General features: G+C 44.6%; 1 protein-coding gene across 6 annotated transcripts in view; it reads left to right on the top strand.

The window, feature by feature from the left end:
- Positions 1 to 20,564, top strand: part of RCL1 (RNA terminal phosphate cyclase like 1) — a 97,751-nt gene that overhangs the window by 38,803 nt on the left and 38,384 nt on the right. For 4 of the 6 annotated variants that reach the window (XM_086684892.1, XM_086684888.1, XM_086684890.1 and 1 more), the window contains 2 exons: positions 17,382 to 17,453; positions 19,789 to 19,964. In XM_086684892.1, coding sequence (XP_086541018.1) covers positions 19,905 to 19,964 — 60 coding nt within the window. In that variant the 5' untranslated portion in view covers positions 17,382 to 17,453; positions 19,789 to 19,904. Of the gene's footprint in view, positions 1 to 1,343; positions 1,649 to 3,912; positions 4,178 to 17,381; positions 17,454 to 19,788; positions 19,965 to 20,564 lie in introns of those variants that run through there. The other 2 variants (XM_025931528.2, XM_086684893.1) reach the window with 2 other exon arrangements.

Raw genomic sequence — 20,564 nt, 5'->3', positions numbered from 1 at the left:
ATTTGCTTTGGCACAGACCATTGCAGGATTCAAAGAACGCCCTCAGAGGTCCAGGAGCTTTCAATACTCACATCGGAAGACACTGCCAATTTCCTGAAAGGCAGTCTCAAGAAACGGCAATAATATAAATGCATTACCCACCTCCCTTAATAGACTTCTGCACTGCTTGTTAAATTCTGTCTTTTCCTCTTGTAACCTGTCACTCTGTGGGAGTTCAGACCTCTCCAGTGGTTCCTCATAACCCAGTCTCATCTACGCAAGACTTGCTACCTTGGTTAATCTTACCCAAGCTCCACTCCTTGCACATCTCTGTCATCTTCCTCCCTCCCCCTGCCTAGCCCCTAAATGTTCTGGAACTCATGATCTGGTGATATTGTCCAAGAACGGTTGCAAACCCGTGTTATTATGATATTGGATTCTTCAGTTCGTGGTCATTTGATAGATATCTGCGCCTCTCTTAAGGTTTTTGAGCCGAGGAGTGACACAATCCAATCTTTGGGAAGATTCTGGTGTGCAGGATTAAAAAGATAGGAAAGAGGGGAAAGCAGAGTCCGTGTGTGTATGTGTGAAGTTATTACAACTACCCATTTTGAGGCATGCGGGGTGGGAGGAACAGACTTGGCGAGAAGCGCTGTGAATGTAAAGGGACCGATGTGAAAGGGGCAAAGAAATCTTGGTGTCTCATAATAAAACAAGCAATGGCCTGGTGTCGCAAGACTCCGGTCCCAAAGCATGCGGCCACTGTCACCTGTGCAATGTTCCTCGAATCTTTCCTCAAGCGTAAGGAGGGAATGGGACTACCCCGCCTGGTGACAGCGGGGAGCGTGGGGACAGCGCCGGCAGCGTGCTCAGCGCGGAGTCTGCAACTGGATGAGCGCGCCAATCCCGTTTTCTCCTCTATAAAGAAAAAGGCGGGGAGATAATACCTTCCACATTTAGGGTTTGCGGTCAGTACTGAGGCTAAGTACCAGGCATGTGGTAGGCACCCAACCTCAGCCCGTCGCCTCCCCCGGCCGCCACGCCGGGAGAGACCCCAGGGAGACCTGCGGGGCAAGCGAGCTACCGCACCGGGCTCCCGGGCCACCCCCCGCACGCGCTCCCTCCCGCCAGGCGCTGTTGCCGGGGCCCGGGCACCGCCCCACTCCAGCGCGGGCCAATGGCAGCGCGGCCCGGGCACCGCCCAGCTCCAGCGCTGGCCAACGGAAGCGCGGCATGGGCACCGCCTTGATCTCGCGCGGACCAATAGCCGCGAGATCCAGCGCGGGAGCCGCCCCCGGTCGGGTGGGGAGGCGGGGTGTCGGTCACCGACTCCGCCCCTCTCCCCTCTGACCCGGTGTCTCGTCTCTCCGTCTTCCTGTTCCAAACCACGTGGACGCGCCGGGGGCTGCGGGGCTACGAGAGAGAGCCCGGGTCACCGCCGCCGCTGTCGCCGCCGCCGCCGGGGTCGCGACCCTCGCGCCCGTCCGAAGTCGCTGCGCCCCAGCCGCCGGCACCTTTGCCGAGGGCGCGCACATGGCGACCCAGTCGCACTCCCTCAGCTACGCGGGCTGCAACTTCTTGCGCCAGCGACTGGTCCTGTCCACCCTGAGTGGGCGCCCCGTCAAAATCCGAAGGATTCGGGCCAGAGACGACAACCCGGGCCTCCGAGGTACCTCGGGGCGGGCAGCGCGCAGGATGGGCGTGGGGGCCTTGGGCGTGCGGCGCCGATGCCCCGGGGGGCGGCGCGCGGGGAGCCTGCGCGTCCCGCGGGCGCGGCGGGGAGGGCTAGTGGCGCGTCGCCCCCGCACCCGGGCGCGCCGGGGCTGGGGTGGGGGAGGCGGGGTCGGGCCCGAGGGGCGTGCTCCGCGGCGCGCTGCGCTGGCGGCTCCGGGGCGCTGGTAGTAAACAGCTACACGTTTTCCAGCACTACGTGTTGCAACAAATCCCGGGCATCGCCCCCTCGCCCGCCTTCGGTCCCTCTTGGTCTCGCCCTCGCCGAGAACCTCTCAAAGGATAAAGGCAGTTTGCTGGACAGAAATGTGATTGGGCAGTTATAAGATGGAGAGAGATTTGGAGAGAAAAGTACCTACCACTGGTTGGTTCCGCGTCCTGTCCCAAAACACGTCTCAGAAACAGCTGCCCCTATGGACATCGGCTGTCCCTGTCGCCATGATTTCTCGGCTGCCCTCACACCTCTCTGTGGATGTGGATTAAAGACATTTTAAAAATTCTTTGTTTTTAGCCGTATCTGTGATGTGCGCAGGACGGAAGCTTTGGGATAAATTTTTTAACAGTCATGGGCCTAATTGCCTTGCCTTTAGTAAGAGATTTGGTGACAAGCGCTAAACTACAGGTTTCCGAGTCCCCCTTTTGCCCTACAACGGTGGATTGATTATAAAACAGGCCCTCTTTAAACCCAGATCAAGTTAAGTGGTGCCGATTTTCAACTGGTCCCCTGGACACATGCATTTTAAAGCTTCTGTCTGGTTATCCCAAACTGAGAGAGCCCCCCGAAGTGGGGGGCGGGGGGGGGGGAGGAAGGAAAAACCTATCTGCACCTTGAAGGAGAGGGTATGTGGTTGGTCCTGGAAGCTTTGTGGGTCGTGTCGAAGTGTGTAATTTTGCACCAACTTCTGTACTATGTGGCCAGCCCATTTCATCATCTGTCTGATGCCTATTCTGGAGGGTTACATTTCTGCTTCTCTTGAATGGTGATTGGTTGCGCATAAAGGGAAAATGCCATGTCATTGACGGAGACAGAGGGTTAGCAAAGAAAGAACCAGAAGACCCTTCATACCTGGTGACCATGAGAAAGGTTTGTGTTGGTACATGATTGTCTTCTGTCTCCTGCTCAGAAACCCTGAGTAAGTTTAAGGAGGGACCCCAAGCATGGTTTATGCTGGGTATTCTCCACATTTCTTGCCCGTATTTTGTGTCTGTTTGGGCAAAGCAATTGCTTGATTGCTTTCCTCTGTGGCATTCTCAGCCAGCTCTCCCTTTTACCTCCAGGTTACTCTAGAGAACTTGCCATTGGCTGGATATGGTACGACCAGCTTCTCCTTCTGTGAACACTGGGCGTAGTTTTTGTTTGTTTGTGTGTTTTGTTTTAATAGGAATAGAAGCACTGTGTCCTGGAAACCTAGGATTTCTGTGGAAAATATAGTACCTGTAAGATACAATTTAGTGTTTGTCTTTCGACAGGTGGCCTCCAAACTAATATTTAATGTTCCAAAGGATTCTTCCCTCCCCCCGTCCCGGTCCTCTGTTTGTGAACTTCTCTTCTCTGCCACGCACACGAACTCTCATTTCTTCCAACAGGGCCGGGCCACTTTGCACTTTTCCTGGAACGACGCCAGACTCCACTACCTGGGGGAGGTAGTGCTTGTTGGCAGATGTGCTGGTGTTTTATGGGGAGCACTACGTAGAGCCTTATTTTTCTTACCTGATTAATATACCAAGGGGGAAAAAAAAAGAGGCTCCTGATTTAGAGTTCTTTGTGCTGGTTCCAAGTCCTGAGAAATCTTGTAGATGTTTGCTTAATTTCTTCAAGAGGGAACTGAGATAAATGTATATGTATGCATTCATAGTTACACACCCCTGTGTGTGTATACATATGCATATCCACACACATACGTGCCTGTTTATGGATGTCGATACAAGTGGCCCCTGATACAAGATACATGGTCATAGTCGAGAAAGCCCTTGGTAGTTTGATTGAAGGTGTAGCCAGGGGGCTGTGTTGCCAATCATCTGTCCCTTTCTGACTCTTTCTGACTCAGGTTCTGAGAATTGGCAACAACTCAGCCTATCCAATAAAATCTTCGGCTTAAGTAGAAAACTTGCATCTCTTGAAGGTGCTTGCTTAATCATCCCTTCTGGAGGGTGGGGGGTGTGGGGCCTGCCTCAGGGGCAGTGCTTCAGAAAAGGTTACGGAGCCCCAGCATATGCAAGGCTTCGTGGGAGTGTAAACATGAGAAGCTGCTTGCTCCATCCTCCAGGAGCTTTCGAAGTAGGAAGTGCTTGAGAGAGTGGCTTGAGTAACGTGAACTAGGAAGGGCTGAGCGTTGTGAAGGGACTCAGAGGAGGTAGGGCAGAGGCTTCCCTGGGGCTTATCGAAGGAACACTTTCTGTGCCTGCCGCCGGTCTGGACAGATAGGATGGTGACTGCCAGAATCACTGTCGGTGAAGGGAACAGCTTGTGAGTCAAAGAGTTCTTTGTTTATTACGTTGAGGTAAAATGCTTAATGTGTTGCGGTTGTAGTAGCTGGGTGGTTAAGAGCTTGGTCTGAGTCAGACCTTGGTTTGGGTCCTGGTTCTACTTTTGCTATATTAGCTCTTGGACTTTGGGCGAGTTCTTTAACATTTCCGAGCCTCGGTTTTTTCATCGGTAAAGCGAGGCCAGCGTTACCAACCTCATAGGGTTATTGTAAACATTAAATGAAATAACACTCGAAGTGCCCCGAACAGTGCCTGGCACGTCGGCAGAATAAACGTTAGTTAGCTGGTTTTACTACGTAACTTCTGCCTCGAGTATAGTTCTGCTGTCTGGTGTCCGAAATCCGTTCCTGCTTCTATATGGGAACTTTTCACAACTTTCAACTTTGTCTTCTTTTAAAGAGAATTATGCCTTGATTTTATCTTCTCTTTTCAGTCTAAAGGGTTCCTTTTGGGTGATGGCTCCCAAGTATTTGTATGTATTATGTATAATGTAGTGGTTTTCCACGAGGGCAGTTTTGCTTCCCAGGGGGACATTTGGCAGTTTTTGGAGACATTTTTGGTGGTCACAACTGGGAGGCTGCTTCTGGCATCTAGTGGGTGGAGCCCAGGGATACCATAAACATCCTGCAGTGCACCAGACGACTTCCTCACATGAAGAATACTTGTGCCCAAAATGTCAACAGTGTGGATGTTGAAACACACCCTGGCATACAAGACTTAATTATTAAGCCTTTTCCTTTTTTTTTCTTTTCCCCGTGTCTCCGATGGTTGGGACTAGCAGCAGGTCAACCAAGAAAGCTGCTCGGGGATTCAGAAGAGGATGAGACACAGGGTCACACTCTGTGACTTCAGGCAAACAAGCTGATCTCTTAAATAAAAGTGCCTCCTTCCAACGCAGAGGGATTGTACATAATGAGAAGAATTTGAACCACAAGGAAAGATGATCCTGGAATTGCTTTTATTAATTGTACAACCATATGTGTAATTTTTGCTTCACTCTTGAGAAACTTGAACAGTTGTGTTTCGTTCTACTCTTCCTATTAGGAGAAAATCTTTTTTTTTTTTTTTTTTTTGGCTGCTGTTTTCCTGCAGGTAGAAAGCCAAGGCATAGTTAGCATTAGGTACACTAGCTGGTGAGGTTGACCGCAGGGCTGGAAGGAGACTGCAGCCAGCTCCCGCCCTCCGGGCTTGTTCTCCCTTTGAACTGCATGATGGACTTGGCTGTTCCTTGTCATGTTATAAAGCAGCCGTCCACACTGCCTCTGTCTCTGGATTTCCTGAGGGCTGTGTCATGCAGGGTTAGGTTGAGTTCACAGTGGGTAAGGTGAGGTCCAAATGGAAAGAATTCCGCGAGAATGATGGCCGTTTTAAGTGGGAATAACAGAAGGATAGACTTGGGCAGGAGGAGCACTGCGTTAGCAGTTAGGACGCAGGCCTGCTCCGGCCCCGGTCCCTGAGCTCCGGTCCCCGTCCCTGAGCCAGTCACCTGACTGAGCCTGGGTTCCCCTGTGATATTGGAGAGAGGAGTTACGTGGACCCACGGGAGTGCTGCATGGGGCACAAGCAGATGAGATTCCGAAAAGGGAGGGGTGAATGGAGTTTTAATGAAAAGAATTCCTTCAAATGTGTTGCTGAAACATGCTACATAGAGGTCCTTTGAAAGGAAAACATCTTTTGGTAAATTGATGGGCTGTTTTGGGGATAAGTCTGGCTGTTCATAAATTGCATCTTCTGGAAGGAGAATTGTAAGGGAAACTTGTTTTTCTCCTCTGAATACTTCTAACACCAGATGTGTGGGTTTTTTCCCCTACAAAGCAGTTCTCCTGTTCTCAACTAGCAACAACTGGGTGTACTACAGATTTAACTCAATTCTGACACTGTCTACATGGAGATAACTTCAGATCCCACAGGGTAAGGGCTCGGTCCCACCAGACTGCTGCCACTTGAGGTGCCAATCACAAGTCCCAATCGCACGTTCAGGCCGCTTGTACTTATGACCAACTGGCTGTATAAATCGGGGGTTCCCACACCCCCTTCTTGGACTGATAATTTGCTACTGATGATTTGCTCACAAAGCTCAGGAAAACACTAATTTACCAGTTTATTGTAAAGGATTTTATGAAGGATACGGCTGCACACACACAGATGAGGTATATAGGGCCAGGCCCCGAAGGGTCCCAAAGCAAGGGTTCTGTCCCTCTGGAACCAGAGTATGCCACCCTTTCAGCATGTGTGTTCATTCATCAGCCTGGAAGTTCTCTCCTTGTTCTAGAGTTTTACAGGATTTAATCTCCAGGCAGCCTCCCCTTCGCTCAGGGTCAGTTGGTGGGGCCGAAGTTTCCAAGCCTCTAATCACTTTTTTTCTGGTGACCAGTCCTATTCTGAGGCTGTATATGGGCCTCATCCTAAGTCACCTCATCAGCATAAATTCAAGTGTCCTCCAAAGGGGCTCCTTATGAATAAATTTTAAAAGACACTCCTATTATTTTGGAACTTCCAAGGGTCTTAGGAGCTCTGTGCCAGGAATTGGGAACAAAGACCAAATACATTTATTTATTTTCTTTTGAGTGTTTATTTATTTTGAGAGAGCATGCATGTGAGCAGGGGAGGAACAGAGAGAGAGGTGGAGACAGAATCCCAGGCAAGCTCCGTGCTGTCAGCACAGAGCCCAGTGAGGGTCTCAGTCCCACAACCTGAGATCATGACCTCAGCTGAAATCAAGAGTCGGGTGCTTAACTGACTGAGCCACCCAGGCACTCCACCCATTACTTAGTATACCACAAGGAGCACCTGTATTTTATTTTAGTAACGATGGTAGATTGAATAGTGTCTTGTTGATCGGGAACCTGCCCTTTTGTGCCTCTGTTGACTGTTACAGTTTGCTGCCACCTGACAATTATTGGGAGCCCCAAATGAGATACTCATCTTTTAAAGACAAATGCTAAGAATCCTAATGGTCTTCTTTCACATCTGCTGTTGCTTGGAAGCTGTAAAATGCTGTTCCAGATGGAACTGCGTACCATCTTTTTTTTTTTTTAAACTAAGTTTTTAGTTATTTTTTGTTTTTTAAAAATGTTTATTTTGAGTGTGTGTGTGTGCATGTGCTTGGGGCAGGGGCTGAGAGAGAGAGAAGGAGAGAGAGAATCCCAAGCAGGCTCGCAGCTGTCAGCTCAGAGCCCTACATGGGGCTTGATCCCACAAACCATGAGATCATGACCTGAGCTGAAATTAAGAGTTGAATGCTTAACTGTGTGAGTCATCCAGGCACCCTGAAAGCTAAACTTTTGATTTTGAGATTGTTGTGGATTCATATGCAGTTGTAATAAATAATACCAAGAGATCTTGTCTATACTTTAGCCAGTTTCCCCCATATGTAACATCTAGAAAAACTATAGTAAAGTATCATTTCCAGGAAATTGACATTGGTAAGAGTAAAGACACTGAACATTACCACAAGGATTCCTCAAGTTGCCCTTTTTTCGTAGCCCCCACCAACTTCTTAACCCTTAGCAATCGATAATCTGTTCTCCATTCCTATAATTTTGTCATTCAGAGAATGTTATATAAGTGAAATCATAGTAAGTAACCTTATGCAATTGACTTTTCACTCAGCATGATTCTCTGGAGATTTAAGTTTTTTTTAAATCAAGTTTGTTCCTTTTTATTGCTGAACAGTCTTCCATGGTATGAAAGTACCACAGTTTTTCTTAACCATCCACCTGTTGAAAGACATGTGGATTGTTACCAGTTTGGGGGCCATTCTGAGTAAGGCTGCTATAAACATTTGTGTACAGGGTTTTATGTGAACATAAGTCTTTGCCTGGGATAAATGCCTGGGAGTGTAGTTGCTGGGTTGTGTGGTAGTTTGCATACTTAAACTGCCACACTGTTTTCCACTGTGGGTTTACCATTTTATATTCCCATCAGCAATGTGGGGTGTTGAGGTTCTGTACACCCTTGCCAGTATTTGGCATTGTCACTCTTTATTTTTTATTATTTTTCTTTTTTAATTATTTATTTTTCTTTTATTATTATTTTATTATTAAAACCCTAAAAGGTTTTAAAATGTGTTACTTTTTCTAAAATCAGCATCTCGATAACTTGGCTAAGCCTGTGCAGCTGGTGGCACTGAGGCCCCCTCCTGCCTCTGGCCCTGCAGACCAGCTGCAGAATCTGCTGGGCTCTTTCTGGATGACCTCCAAAGGTCATTGGCTGAGAGGCAGCAGTTTCAAGGTCATTGTCCTACCCCTTTCCCCATCAGAGGTCACATGTTGGAAAAGTCCCATCTTGACCACACTTTCTTGTAGAACTTGATGTTCTTGGATTTGGAGAGCGGGCTGCCGTTTCCTGGGTGGCGGCCACGCGTGGGTGATGCTGTTGATGTAGAGGCCACCGATGGCGTTCAGAAGGAAGAGGAACACCAGTGAGTGTAACCCGGTTTCAGAGGAGGATCACAAAACCCAGGAGCACCCCACCCCAGAAAAGGAGGAAAGAGACAAGGAAGGGGACAGAGCCCATGGTCCTTGCACACCTGGGATGCCATCGGGAGCTGCAGGGTGGCCGTTCAGGGCACAGGCAGTGCAGAAGCGCCACAGTCCAGAGAGGCGGCCGTCAGCCACAACCGGTGGCCGTCGCAGGAGGAGCCGGATAGGGTACTCCACCAAGGACTGGGATGGGGGGGGGGGGGGACGCCATGCCGCCTCTGGGCCTCGTGGTTCCCCAGGCTCGTCCTCGAAGCCTCCTGCCAGTGGGCTCCCGGTTTCTATTTTGGCCATCTTCATGGGTGTCTTCATGGGTGGGTGATAGGTGTAGTACTTGCTGTGCTCACTGCCTCCTTGGACGTCATTTCCTAGTAGGATTGTTTTGACCCTTAAGTTTTGAGAATTCTCTTTATGTGTTCTGGCCCTTTGTCAGATATGTGGACGGCTGATATTTTATCCCACTTTAGAGCTTGTCTTTTCATTCTCTCTCTCTCTTTTAAGTAGGCTCTATACCCAGTGTGGGGCTTGAACTCATGACCCTGACATCAGGAGGTGCTCGCTCCACCGACTGAGCCCGCCAGGCACCCCCAGTCTTGTCATTCTCTTAACAGGGTATTTTGCAGAGCAAGATTTTACTTTTAGTGTAATAGAATTTGTCAAATTTGTCTTTTATGGCTTGTGCTTTTGTTGTTGAAGCTAAGATCTCGTTGCCTAGCTCTAGATCCCAGAGATTTTTCATGTTCTGTTTTCTAAAGGTTTTATAGTTTTACATTTGATTTTAGTACTAGGTTTAAAACTTAGGTTGAGGTTCCTTTTTTTTTTTTTTTTTTTTTTGTTTTTTGGTTTTATGGGTGTCCAGTTACTCCAACACCATTTGTTGAAAGGGCTATCTTTCTTCCATTGAATCACTTTTGTACCTTTGTAAAAAAATCAGTTGGGCACATTTGTGTGGTTCTGTTTCTGGGGCCTTAATCCGGTTCCACTGATTTATAGGTCTGTTCCTTGGCCAGTAGCACGTACTCTTGATTACTGTACCTATCATTGTGTAGGCTGATCCCTCCAGCTTTACTCTTACTTTTTGTGATTTTATAAGGTATTCTGGTTCTTTTACCTTTCCATATAAATTTTAGAATGATCTTGTCTTATCTAAACACGAATCTTGTTAGGATTTTGACAGGAACCTTGTGTGGTTTTCAGTATATGAGTCCTATACACATTTTGTTAGATTTACACCTAAATATTTTACTTTTTTGAGCAGTTGTCAATGGTATGGTATTTTTAGTGTTGGTCTCCATCTATTCAATGCTAGTATATAGAAATACAGTTCATTTTTCAGAAGATGTGTATCTTTTATCCTGTAACCTTGCGAAATTGTTAGTTCTGGGAGTCTTTTTGTAGAGTCTTTGGGATTTTTTTTTTTTTTAAGTTTATTTATTTTGAGAGGGAGAGAGTGTGTGTGTGTGTGCAAGCTGGGGAGGGGCAGAGAGAGAAGGAGAGAGTATCCCAGGCAGGCTCCATGCTGTCAGCACAGAGCCCAACTCTGCTCAGTCTTACAAACCATGAGATCATGACCTGAGCTGAAATCAAAAGTCAGACCTTTGACTGACAGAGCCACCCAGGCACCCCTTTTGGATTTTCTGTGTAAACAACCATGCCATCTGCAAATGGGAATAGTTTTATCTTTCTGAACTTTATGTCTTTATTTCCTTTTCCTTACTGCACTCGCTGAAACTTCTAGCACCATGTTAAGTATGCAGTGAGAGCAAACTGCCTTGCCTTGTTCACTGTCTTAGGGGGAAAGCCTCCAGCGTTTGGCTGCTAAGTGTAATGTTAGCTGTGTGGGTTTTTTTTTTTTGTTGTTGTTATGTTTTGTTTTGTTTTGAAGACGCTTTCCATGAAATTGAGACAGTTCCCTTCTATTCGTGTTGTTCTAAGAGTTTATCATTATTATGAATGAGTGTTGTATTTTGTCAAATGCCTTTTCTACACCAATTGACGTGATTGTATTTTTCCTCCCAATGTGTTTGTAAAGAAAAGGACTACAACTGAAGAATTTATGTATAAATGGGAAACTTGGAAGGTCATAAAGCAGTATAAATCAGAGAGTTAAATTTTCCTCTGTTAATTTTCTTTCTTTTACAGGTTTTTGTATAAACACCTGAAAGTATGGGACAAAAAAAGTAATCTTAAGTGTTTGTTATTATAAATAAAACAGCAATAACATTTTTTGTATCTATCTCCTAGCATACTTCTATTTCTGCAGGATAGAGTTCTAGATGTGGAATTGCTAGGCCAAAGACAATGCTTTCTTAAAATGTGGGGTCATATCAAAGTATGTGAAATCCTCTTGCCTAATTGGTAAGCTAACTTTTCCCTTAATTGTGATTTCTTCCTTGTATTGACAACTTCTGCTTTTTTTTTTTTTTGGAGGTGTATTTAATGGTATTTCTAGCATAGCAGATTAGAGAGATGATTGGATTTCTTTGCGTTTTTCATATTTTTTAAAGGTACTCTTTCTTTGAACTTGGTTTTTATTTTTTAAAAATGAACTTTTACCAAAGTGTACTACACATTAATAAAAGTGCAAAGATCATAAATATATAGCTTGGTGAATTATTACAAAGGGGATATACTCCCATAGCCATTATCCATGCCAAGAAATAAAACAGCAGCCCTGAGACCCCTCTCATGCTTGTTTTGTCACATCATTTTCTCCACCTGCAGTGTAAGTAATAAACTGCCTTTTTGAACCATAAATTAAATTTCTGAAATGTTAACCGTAATTTATATAAGTGGTCTTATAGAGTCTGTATTTTTTTTTAATTTTTTTTTTAATGTTTATTCATTTTTGAGAGACAGACAGAGACAGAGCATGAGCGGGGAAGGGGCAGAGAGACAGAGAGGGAGACACAGAATCTGAAGCAGGCTCCAGGCTCTGAGCTGTCAGCACAGAGCCTGACGCGGGGCTCGAACTCACGAACTGTGAGATCGTGATCTGAGCCGAAGTTGGATGCTCAACTGACTGAGCCACCCAGGCACCCCGAGTCTGTATTTTTTGTGTATGTCTGGTTTCTTTGTTCTGTATCGTGTTTGTAAGATTCATCTTTGTTGTAGCAGCAGTAGTTGATTTTTATTGCTATAGCGTGCTATCACATTTTATGAATATGGCACAATTTTTGGCTTCTGTGTTAAAGTATTGCAAATAACTAGTTCCATTCTGTGACTTGTCTTTTCACACTTAGTGGGTTTTTTTGATGAGCAATAAGTACTATTAATATCGCCCAGTCTATAAATCTTTCTCTGCCCTGTAAAGAAATCTTGGTCTACCCCAAGGCCAATGAAGATGTTCTCCTTGAACTTCTAAAGAGGCTTCTGTTTTTATCTGTAAAAGTCTGTTACAATAAATAAATTCATTCTTCATACTTTTTAAAACAGAATTTTGCTGAAAAATAGATACTGAATTTTAACAGATGCCTTTTTAGTAGTAGTTAAGCTAGTTACCTGATCCCCCCCCTCCATTTTTGTATTTAATCTTGTATTTAATAATGTCTTCTTTTTTTTAAAGTTTATTTATTTATTTTGAGAGAGAGAGCACGAGTGGGGGAAGGGCCTAGAGAGAAGGAGAGAGAGAGAGAGAGAGAGAGAGAGAGAGAGAGAGAGAGAGAGAGAGAGAGAGAGAGAGAGAATCCCAAGCAGGCTCCACACTGTCAGTGCAGAGCTGGATGTGTGGCTCAACCCACAAACCTTGAGATCATGAGCTGAGCCAAAGTCAGATGCTTAACCGACTGAGCTATTCAGGTGCCCCTCATTTGTTCTCATTAAATGAAGTTAGTTTGGGGGCACCCAAACAGTTAAACATCTGACTTCAGCTCAGATCAGGATCTCACGGTCCGTGGGTTTGAGCCTCGCGTCGGGCTCTGCTGATAGCTCAGAGCCTGGAGCCAGCTTTGGATTCTGTGTCTCCCTCTCAGCTCTGCCCCTCCCCTGCTCACACTCTGCCTCTCACTCCCAGAAATTAATAAATGTTAAAAAAAAAATTAAAAAACATAAAAAATGAACAGAATAAATTAGTTTGTAATTTTTTATTTTGCATGTGATGCTCTTAACTGTTCTGTGATTGAAGCCATCTCTCTGCTTTTGTTGTTGTTGTTGTTCTTTGGAATACGTAATATAAGAATTATTTTCCTTTGAATGTCGGGAAAACATTTGCCAGCAACTTCATCAGTGATCTTTTTGATTTATTGATAAATTTTCTCCTTCCCTTAGTTTTAGATTTCTCTTCCTGTTTGTTTGTCATCTTTTTACATAGCTATATTAATTTCACATGTATCCATAGAGATTATAGTTTCTTTTTAATTATATTATTTTTTATTTCTGATTTTCTTAACTCACATTTTATTTCTTTTTTTTTTTAATTTTTTTTTTCAACGTTTTTAATTTTATTTTTGGGACAGAGAGAGACAGAGCATGAACGGGGGAGGGGCAGAGAGAGAGGGAGACACAGAATCGGAAACAGGCTCCAGGCTCCGAGCCATCAGCTCAGAGCCTGACGCGGGGCTCGAACTCACGGACCGCGAGATCGTGACCTGGCTGAAGTCGGACGCTTAACCGACTGCGCCACCCAGGCGCCCCACATTTTATTTCTTCTTACAGATGAATGAGACTATTGGTCTGTGTTGTATTTTTTAAATTAATTAATTGATTAATTTTTAAAGCAGGCTCCATGCCCAGTGTGGGGCTTAAACTCACAGTGTGGGGCTTGAACTCACAACCCTGAGATTAAGAGTGGCATACTCTACTGACTGAGCCAGCCAGGTGCCCCTGTGTCGTATTTGTTAAAATGAATTAGCTTGATTTTTTTTCTGCTATATTTTCCACTTTTAAAATCTTTTTGAGATTATTTTGTCATTTACTCTTTGGCTTCTAAATCTGTTCCATATCTGAAATCTCAGTTCGTTTTTTTCTCTTTTCCTTTTTTTCATACTATGGTTAGTATGGTGAACTTTTTTTTTGGTAGACTCCTGTGTATTCTGATAAAATTAATATTTCTGTTCAAAATATTTTATTATGTTCTGTAATTTTTTTTCTGGACATATTGACAATTTAGGAAAGATGTTATATGTTTCAGTTAAAATATAATTTATCATTTGTCACATAATGTATTACTACATATTATACATAGAATACGTATATTTTATACATAATGACTGTAGTATTTAGAAAGATCTTTCATAGGCTATTTAATGAAAGTGGTTTTGTTGGCTATTTAAATTGTGTCACGGTAACTTTATTTGTATTTTTTAACTTAAATTTTATGTATTTTAAAAAATATACGCATGGCATGAAATTCAGAGGGAACAAAAAGGTTTATAAGATGGGATTTTGTCTCTTTTTTATTTTTCCTTCCCTGTGAAGCTACCAGTGTTACTAGTTTGTTGTGTTTCTTTCCAGGGCTATTTTTTACATAAATAAGCAAGTACGTATGTATGTTGTTCTCTTTCACACAAATGGCCATCAGCATCCTACTTTTTTTTCACTCAGCATACCATGCAGATGATTTATATCAGTATATAAGAAATCTCTTTAATTTTGATGCTATAGAGTGTTCTGATATATGTCCTGTATGTATTTATATCTAACATTTATATATGAATGTTATAAATAGATATAAATAAACATCCTTATTTGAGACATAGTTTGCCATTCTTAGGAGTGGGTCAGGCTGATGACTGCCACTGTTTTACAGAGTTACTGGCCCCTTAAAGAAGTGAGGAGCTCACTTCCCTTAAGGAGGGGAGTGCATTAGGTATCAGAGGCAGTATTTAATGAATTCTGAGATTGAAGGTCCTAATAATATAAATTTTTAACAAATGTTGACTACAGTAACATAACATGCGTAAAACATAAAAGTGGTGCTTAAAAGGTTATACAGTGAACACCTGTGTGACCCCATCTGCGTCAAGAAATGGAACATTGCTGACCTATGGGGCCAGCCATCTTCCAGTAGAGACTCCCTTCTCTGCTGCTGCTGGCAGTCACTGTCCTGACCACTATGGTATTTGTGCCGATGGTCTTTATAGCTTTATCGCCTAATTACGTATTCCCAAGCAGTGCAGTAAACTCGTGCCTATTTTTGGATGTTTTTCCCCAGTGTTTTTAGATACTTGAAACTGTACCCCCAAGAGCAGTCTTGAGGAGGAAGAGTCACAAAGGGTGTATGGGAAGTGAAAGGACAACGAATCCTACACATCTTGCCTTAATGAAGTCTGCGGACTTCAGTCTTACTATTATTAGGTGAACTTGAGATCTTTCTCGTACCACGTGATGGAGCTATATCTTCGCTGCTGCCAGGATTCTGGAACTAGCTCTTGTGTTTGGTTCTTTGAAGTACTGTTTCTGAGTCACCTATTTGCTGTGACCAGGGGATGGTCCAGCCTGGAGGTCTCTCTACGTGCCCATTTTGTTCCTGCCTGTGCCCCTCTGCTGGGCGTTTTAAACTGTGTTGGTGCATAAGTGCTCCCGTGGATTGCAGAAGGAAAAAAAAAAAAATTGAAAGTTAGGCTTTTTTTTTAATGTTCTTTTTTCTTTCCTAATCTGTAAGAGCTATGCAGTTTAATCTTGGACTTTATTCATGAATTCTTGTTCCTCAATCCCCTTTAGTCACCTCAAAAACTTGAGCAAATCAAGGTTTCCTTTTTTTGTGCAGAGCACGTGGCGTTTGCTAAAAATACAGGCAGAAAGTGGCGCTGTGGTCTTGATCATGCCCGATTTTTAAAACCAGAATATTCTAGGGGCGCCTGGGTGGCTCAGTTGGTTGAGCGTCCAACTTCAGCTCAGGTCATGATCTCGCAGTTGGTGGGTTCGAGCCCCATGTCAGGCTCTGTGCTGACAGTTCAGAGCCTGGAGCCTGCTTCGGATTCTGTGTCTCCCTCTCTCTCTGCCCCTCCCCTGCTTATACTCACTCGCTCTCTCTCTCAAAAATAAATAAAACTGTAAAAACTTTAAGAACTCTATATAAAGAGGCCATAGAAATCATTTTGTAGTTGAGTTATTTTCAAACTTTGGGATGCTACCTGACACCACAACCAAGTACGCATACAGATATTTGTAAAGCATTAAGGTTTTACCAACAGTTAACTCCATACAGTTAACTCTGACATTGTTTATTCTATTCTGGTTTCATTAAAAATGTTGATTGGGGACCCATTAAATGGTCTGCAGGACTCTGCGGTAGGTCAGTGCCTACAGTTAAGAGGTACCGTGATTTTCTGGAGGAGGTGGTGGACTCAGGATTAAACGGAGTTCGGCAAAGTGGCGTCCCTGGTTAGTGTGGACCGTGGAGAAGGACAGGCTTGCCCTCAGCCCCCGGCTTCGTCACTTGCTAGTCCTCATTCTCGGGCCCCAGCCTCCTATAAAATGGGAACAGCCCTCCCTGCCGTGGGGATTTGAGGATTAAATGAGAGAATGTCCGGCTGTAAGGCATGCTTTGATGCACACCTGCTGGAATTAGCCGTCGTTCCCTGTTCAGGGCTCGCCGGAGTCTCTCTGCCTTCTAGCCCAGTGTTCTCGGTACGGGTTGCAGCATCTACTGTGACGGGGGTGCGGGGGCAGCAATAAGTAACTGCACAGGTGGACGGGAATTGCTTAGCCCTCTGGATCAGTTCAGGTGGCTGCTGGGGTCTGTGCTGGAAACTTCTGTTAGTGTATAGAGGGGTGCAGACTGCCTAAATCGCCAGGTGGTGGCCATGCCTTTGGTGCAGAAAAGTTAGTCTTCCTGTCCTTGTTCACGGGCACAGGTTGACGCCAGAGAGGGAGTGAGAGAGAACGAGTGTGTGTGTGACGCACTTATGGGAAGGCACAGGACTTACAGGAAGTGCTGTCCTGCCTGAGTCTTCATTCTACCTCCTCTCCTTTTTCACATTTAAAGTCCATTTCTTCCCCCTCTGCCCACCCCCCCTTTTAAGTAATGCCCACTTTTTATGTCTTAGACGACAATCTGTCCGTAAAAGGAATTGAAGCAAATATGTACATCAAGATTTAAATAAGAAAGTTAAATTCGTACAATGTCCTACCATGAAGAGAAACCCATTCGTTAACACGTGGTGGTTTTTCTTTGCAGTCTTTTTTTCACACATTAAAAAGAAGGTGATGGTAATATTGTACATTCAAGTATGTGTGTAATGAAATGAAAAACTAAACTGATAGCTCCAGGTGAGTAAGAGGCATGATGAGGGGAGAGAAGGGACAGTGTTGAGTGGAGGAAACCGGGACCGCTTACTGCTTCGGAGACTGGAGGGTGGCCTGCACATTCATCTGCCCTCTCAGGTGGGGAACAAATACGAAATTGACTTTAAAACTCTTCCCTCTTTTCTGCTGCTTCTCCCTTGTTTGGCATGCACGCCTGAGGTCAGAAGAACAGGCCTTTATGGGTGTTAGGCTGCTGAAATTAATACCCCATTAGATGCAGGTAGAGTTGCTGTTTGTCATGGAATATGAAAGCTGAATTGTTTCTCATAGTTCCACTAAACATAGATATGCCAGTCGGTGCTTTTCTGGTGCTTCGGTTTCCTCAGCCAGTGGTCCCGGCCCTGTCCTGACTCGAACCCGGGTGTGGTGCAGGGGTCACGGACCTTCCACTGCAGTTCCCGGATGAGACCTCTTCTCTGGAAACGGTGACCAGTCTGTGTTCTCTTTCCCCCGCAGACTTTGAAGCCAGCTTCATAAGGCTGTTGGACAAAATAACTAATGGTTCTCGGATCGAAATAAACCAAACAGGTAAGCGCTCTCTCTTCCCATTCCTGAAATTCCTGAAATTCCCATTACAGTAGATGCTGCAATCCGTACCACATGTGCTGCTGACCCATTCCTCTACTTCTCGTGCCTCTTAACGGGATAAATATTCGGGTGGGAAGACCTGGCTTCCTGCCTGTGAGAAGTTGACTGGAGACGTGTGTCAGATCTGCCAGCGTGAAGGGCGCACCCTTGACTGAGAGAAGTTAGAGGGCTGAACGTTTCGGCTCAAGCAGGCACCGCCTCTGCTTCAGCAACAAAAGTACTTTACACCTAAAATTGATGTGCGGGTTTTCAAAGTCCGATTGTTTATTTTGTCACAATAAAATTTTACAACAAAGTCTGTGAGATAGTTGAACGCGCTGAATTTTATTTTATTTTTGTCTTTTAAAGAAGCACACACAAGCGTATGCAGAAGATGTGAAAATCCTTTCACCTGTTTCTTCTTCCAGCCCCTCCCCGAGGGGCCGCCGCGGTCACGGTCTGGGGCGTGTGCCCTGGTCTCCTTTCCACGCATTTGCTTGCACGGCGCTTCCGTTTCTGAGACCAGCGGGGTCATGCTCTTCATGTTGTTCTGCAGCCAGCATTTTTTCGCTGTCACCGAGGTCTCCGAGAACTTTCCCTGCCAGGCATACGCAGATCTATCTTGATATTTCAGTGCACCTAGTAGAGTATTCTGGTGTGGGGATGCATGATCATTTATTTGATTGTTCCCTACTGATAAACATTTAGGTTCTTTTTAGCTGTTTGTTTGCTGTTAGAAACTCTTCTCGACCTTGTCAGGGAGACCATGGCAAACATCCTTTGGCCGGCTCCACGAGCTGTCACCTTTGCGCATGTATTCAGCAAAGGAAACCATGACCTTTCTCATGCATTGGCTCTCTTAAGAAAGAAGACCAGCTTGGCCTGATAAGTGGCCTTTTGTGTCACAGGAGATTCAGTGGCCTGTAGCTGCATTCAGCCATGCCTTACGGAGAACAAGTTTCAGGTGTGAGACCTCAGGGGCTTGTAGCAAGCTGTCATTCCCTGAGTTCTCTTTGGCTTGTTTACTTGGAAATTGCTGGAGATTTTTAAAAAATTAAAAATTTTTAATATTGTTTTGCTGGAGATTTTTTTTCAGCAGTTTTTATCGGTGATTCAGAGGGTGCGTAATTCTTTTCTAGTCCTCTCTTCAGCTCAAGTTGGGAAGTAAGACAATTTACATGATTCTGCTTCCACCTCATGTGCCCTGCGCCCACCAGCGTAGAAGCCTTCAATTCTGATAATCTGACCAATTTGTCACCCTGTTAATTTGCAGGCGTAAACAGATTTGCAGAATTTAGTGGTTATGTATTTTTTTTTTGTTTTGTTTTTTGTTTGTTTTGGCTTTTTGACCTAAAGGATTGGTTTTAGACTAATCTAAAATTTAATTTAGACTAACTGATGTAGACTCTTTCCCACTTTGATCAGAACATGATTCTGATTGTGATCATTGGGATTTTGGCTTTTAATTTGGTAAAACCTACATTTATTTTATGAAACTCTCAAGAGTGGCTTTCCTTGTGAGGGACTGAGCGTAAATCTCTTTCCTCTAATGTTAAATGTATTGGTAAATTATGCCAGGAGACACTGACAAAAGATTTTGAGCAGCAGCAATACCATGTTCAGCCATTTATGCCCTCCCCCCAAAATCTAGAATATTTTACTTTGCTTTTCCTCTAATACATACACCCAGTAAGAAACTTTTTGGATGATACGGATATGGGAAAGAGTGAACGAAGATAATAGAGTTTCCACCAAAGCTATTCAGTAATTTTAGATCTTTCTATTTGTTGTTATTAAATTTAAAAAGAGCTACTATTAATGGAATTAAGTGCCATGAAGTACTTGCCTTCTCTAGGAATCCTGTTGATGAGTGCAGTTTCTGGGAAATCTCGTTTCAAGGGCCTGGAAAGAAGCTGGTTGCTGATGTGACGATTTCAGCACATCATTTGCAGAGCCCTCCACCAGCAGGCAGAGTGTGCTGTTGGAAGCCCATAGCGCCCGTTGGGATCCCTCCTCTGTGCCCTGCCACGACTTTGGCAATTCAGATGCTTAGGGAGGGGTTTAATTTATTACTGTTTATTAAATTACACTCACAGTTTATTATTGTTACAGGGGCTTGACAGTAATGAGTCAGCTTTTGGAAAAGTTAAGTGTGGGCTCTTAGGAATGGCATTTTGAACTTCTTGGATGCCCTTGTCAGACTTTCCCCTTGGGACTCCCTGCTTTTGTTGCCTTTTTGACACTTCGTGTTTTTTGTTTTTTTGGCTGAATGTGGCTCTTCCTCCTCCGGTATAAGGAACAACCTTGTATTACCAGCCTGGCCTCCTGTATGGCGGGTCCGTGGAACATGACTGTAGTGTCCTTCGCAGCATTGGCTACTACCTGGAGAGTCTTCTTTGCCTGGCTCCGTTTATGAAGCACCCGTTAAGAATTGTTCTGCGGGGAGTAACCAATGACCAGGTTGACCCTTCGGTGAGTAGTGAATAGTCTCGTCTCTTGTCACAGCCCAGCTTTTGAGAAGCAAGTTCCTGACACAGCACAGGTTTTATTGTTGAGGGTCTCTGTTTTGTTATTTACCTTGAGATTTAGACATTAATCACCCCGGGAAGCAGACGAACCAAAATTTGCAATCATCAAATGCCGTGATGACTGTTAACATTCATCAAGGTGCCTTTCGCTGTCGTGTCTAAGAACCTTCAGAGCAGATGTGTGCAGTCTCATCATGGTTGACATGAAAAATGGCTCTGTTGGCTCCAGTGCTTGAGCGTGGAGTCTTCCTAAGGTCATGTGATGGCTGCGGCTGCAAGGCAGCAGACCAAAATTTCAGACAGAAAATAATAATATCTCCTTGGCATTGCTGTAGCATTATCTTGAGTTAACTCAGATTTTAACCATAAATTTTAGGGCTTTTCTTCTTCTGAGAAGAGTTTGCAGATTTAGAAAAAGGGCAGGGGCGGGGAAGGTATACGCGAACTCTGATAGTTTGTGGGCACCAGCAACCTCCTTATTAAGTGTGCTAATTTTCCTGCGTGTGTGGGGAGGATAGTTTAATATATACCTGGAATTTTCGTT

This window comes from Puma concolor, chromosome D4 (genome assembly GCF_028749965.1).
Source record: "Puma concolor isolate L17-30 chromosome D4, mPumCon1.1.hap2, whole genome shotgun sequence".
Lineage (NCBI taxonomy): Eukaryota > Metazoa > Chordata > Mammalia > Carnivora > Felidae > Puma > Puma concolor.
This window is presented reverse-complemented; position numbering and strand designations above follow the sequence as displayed.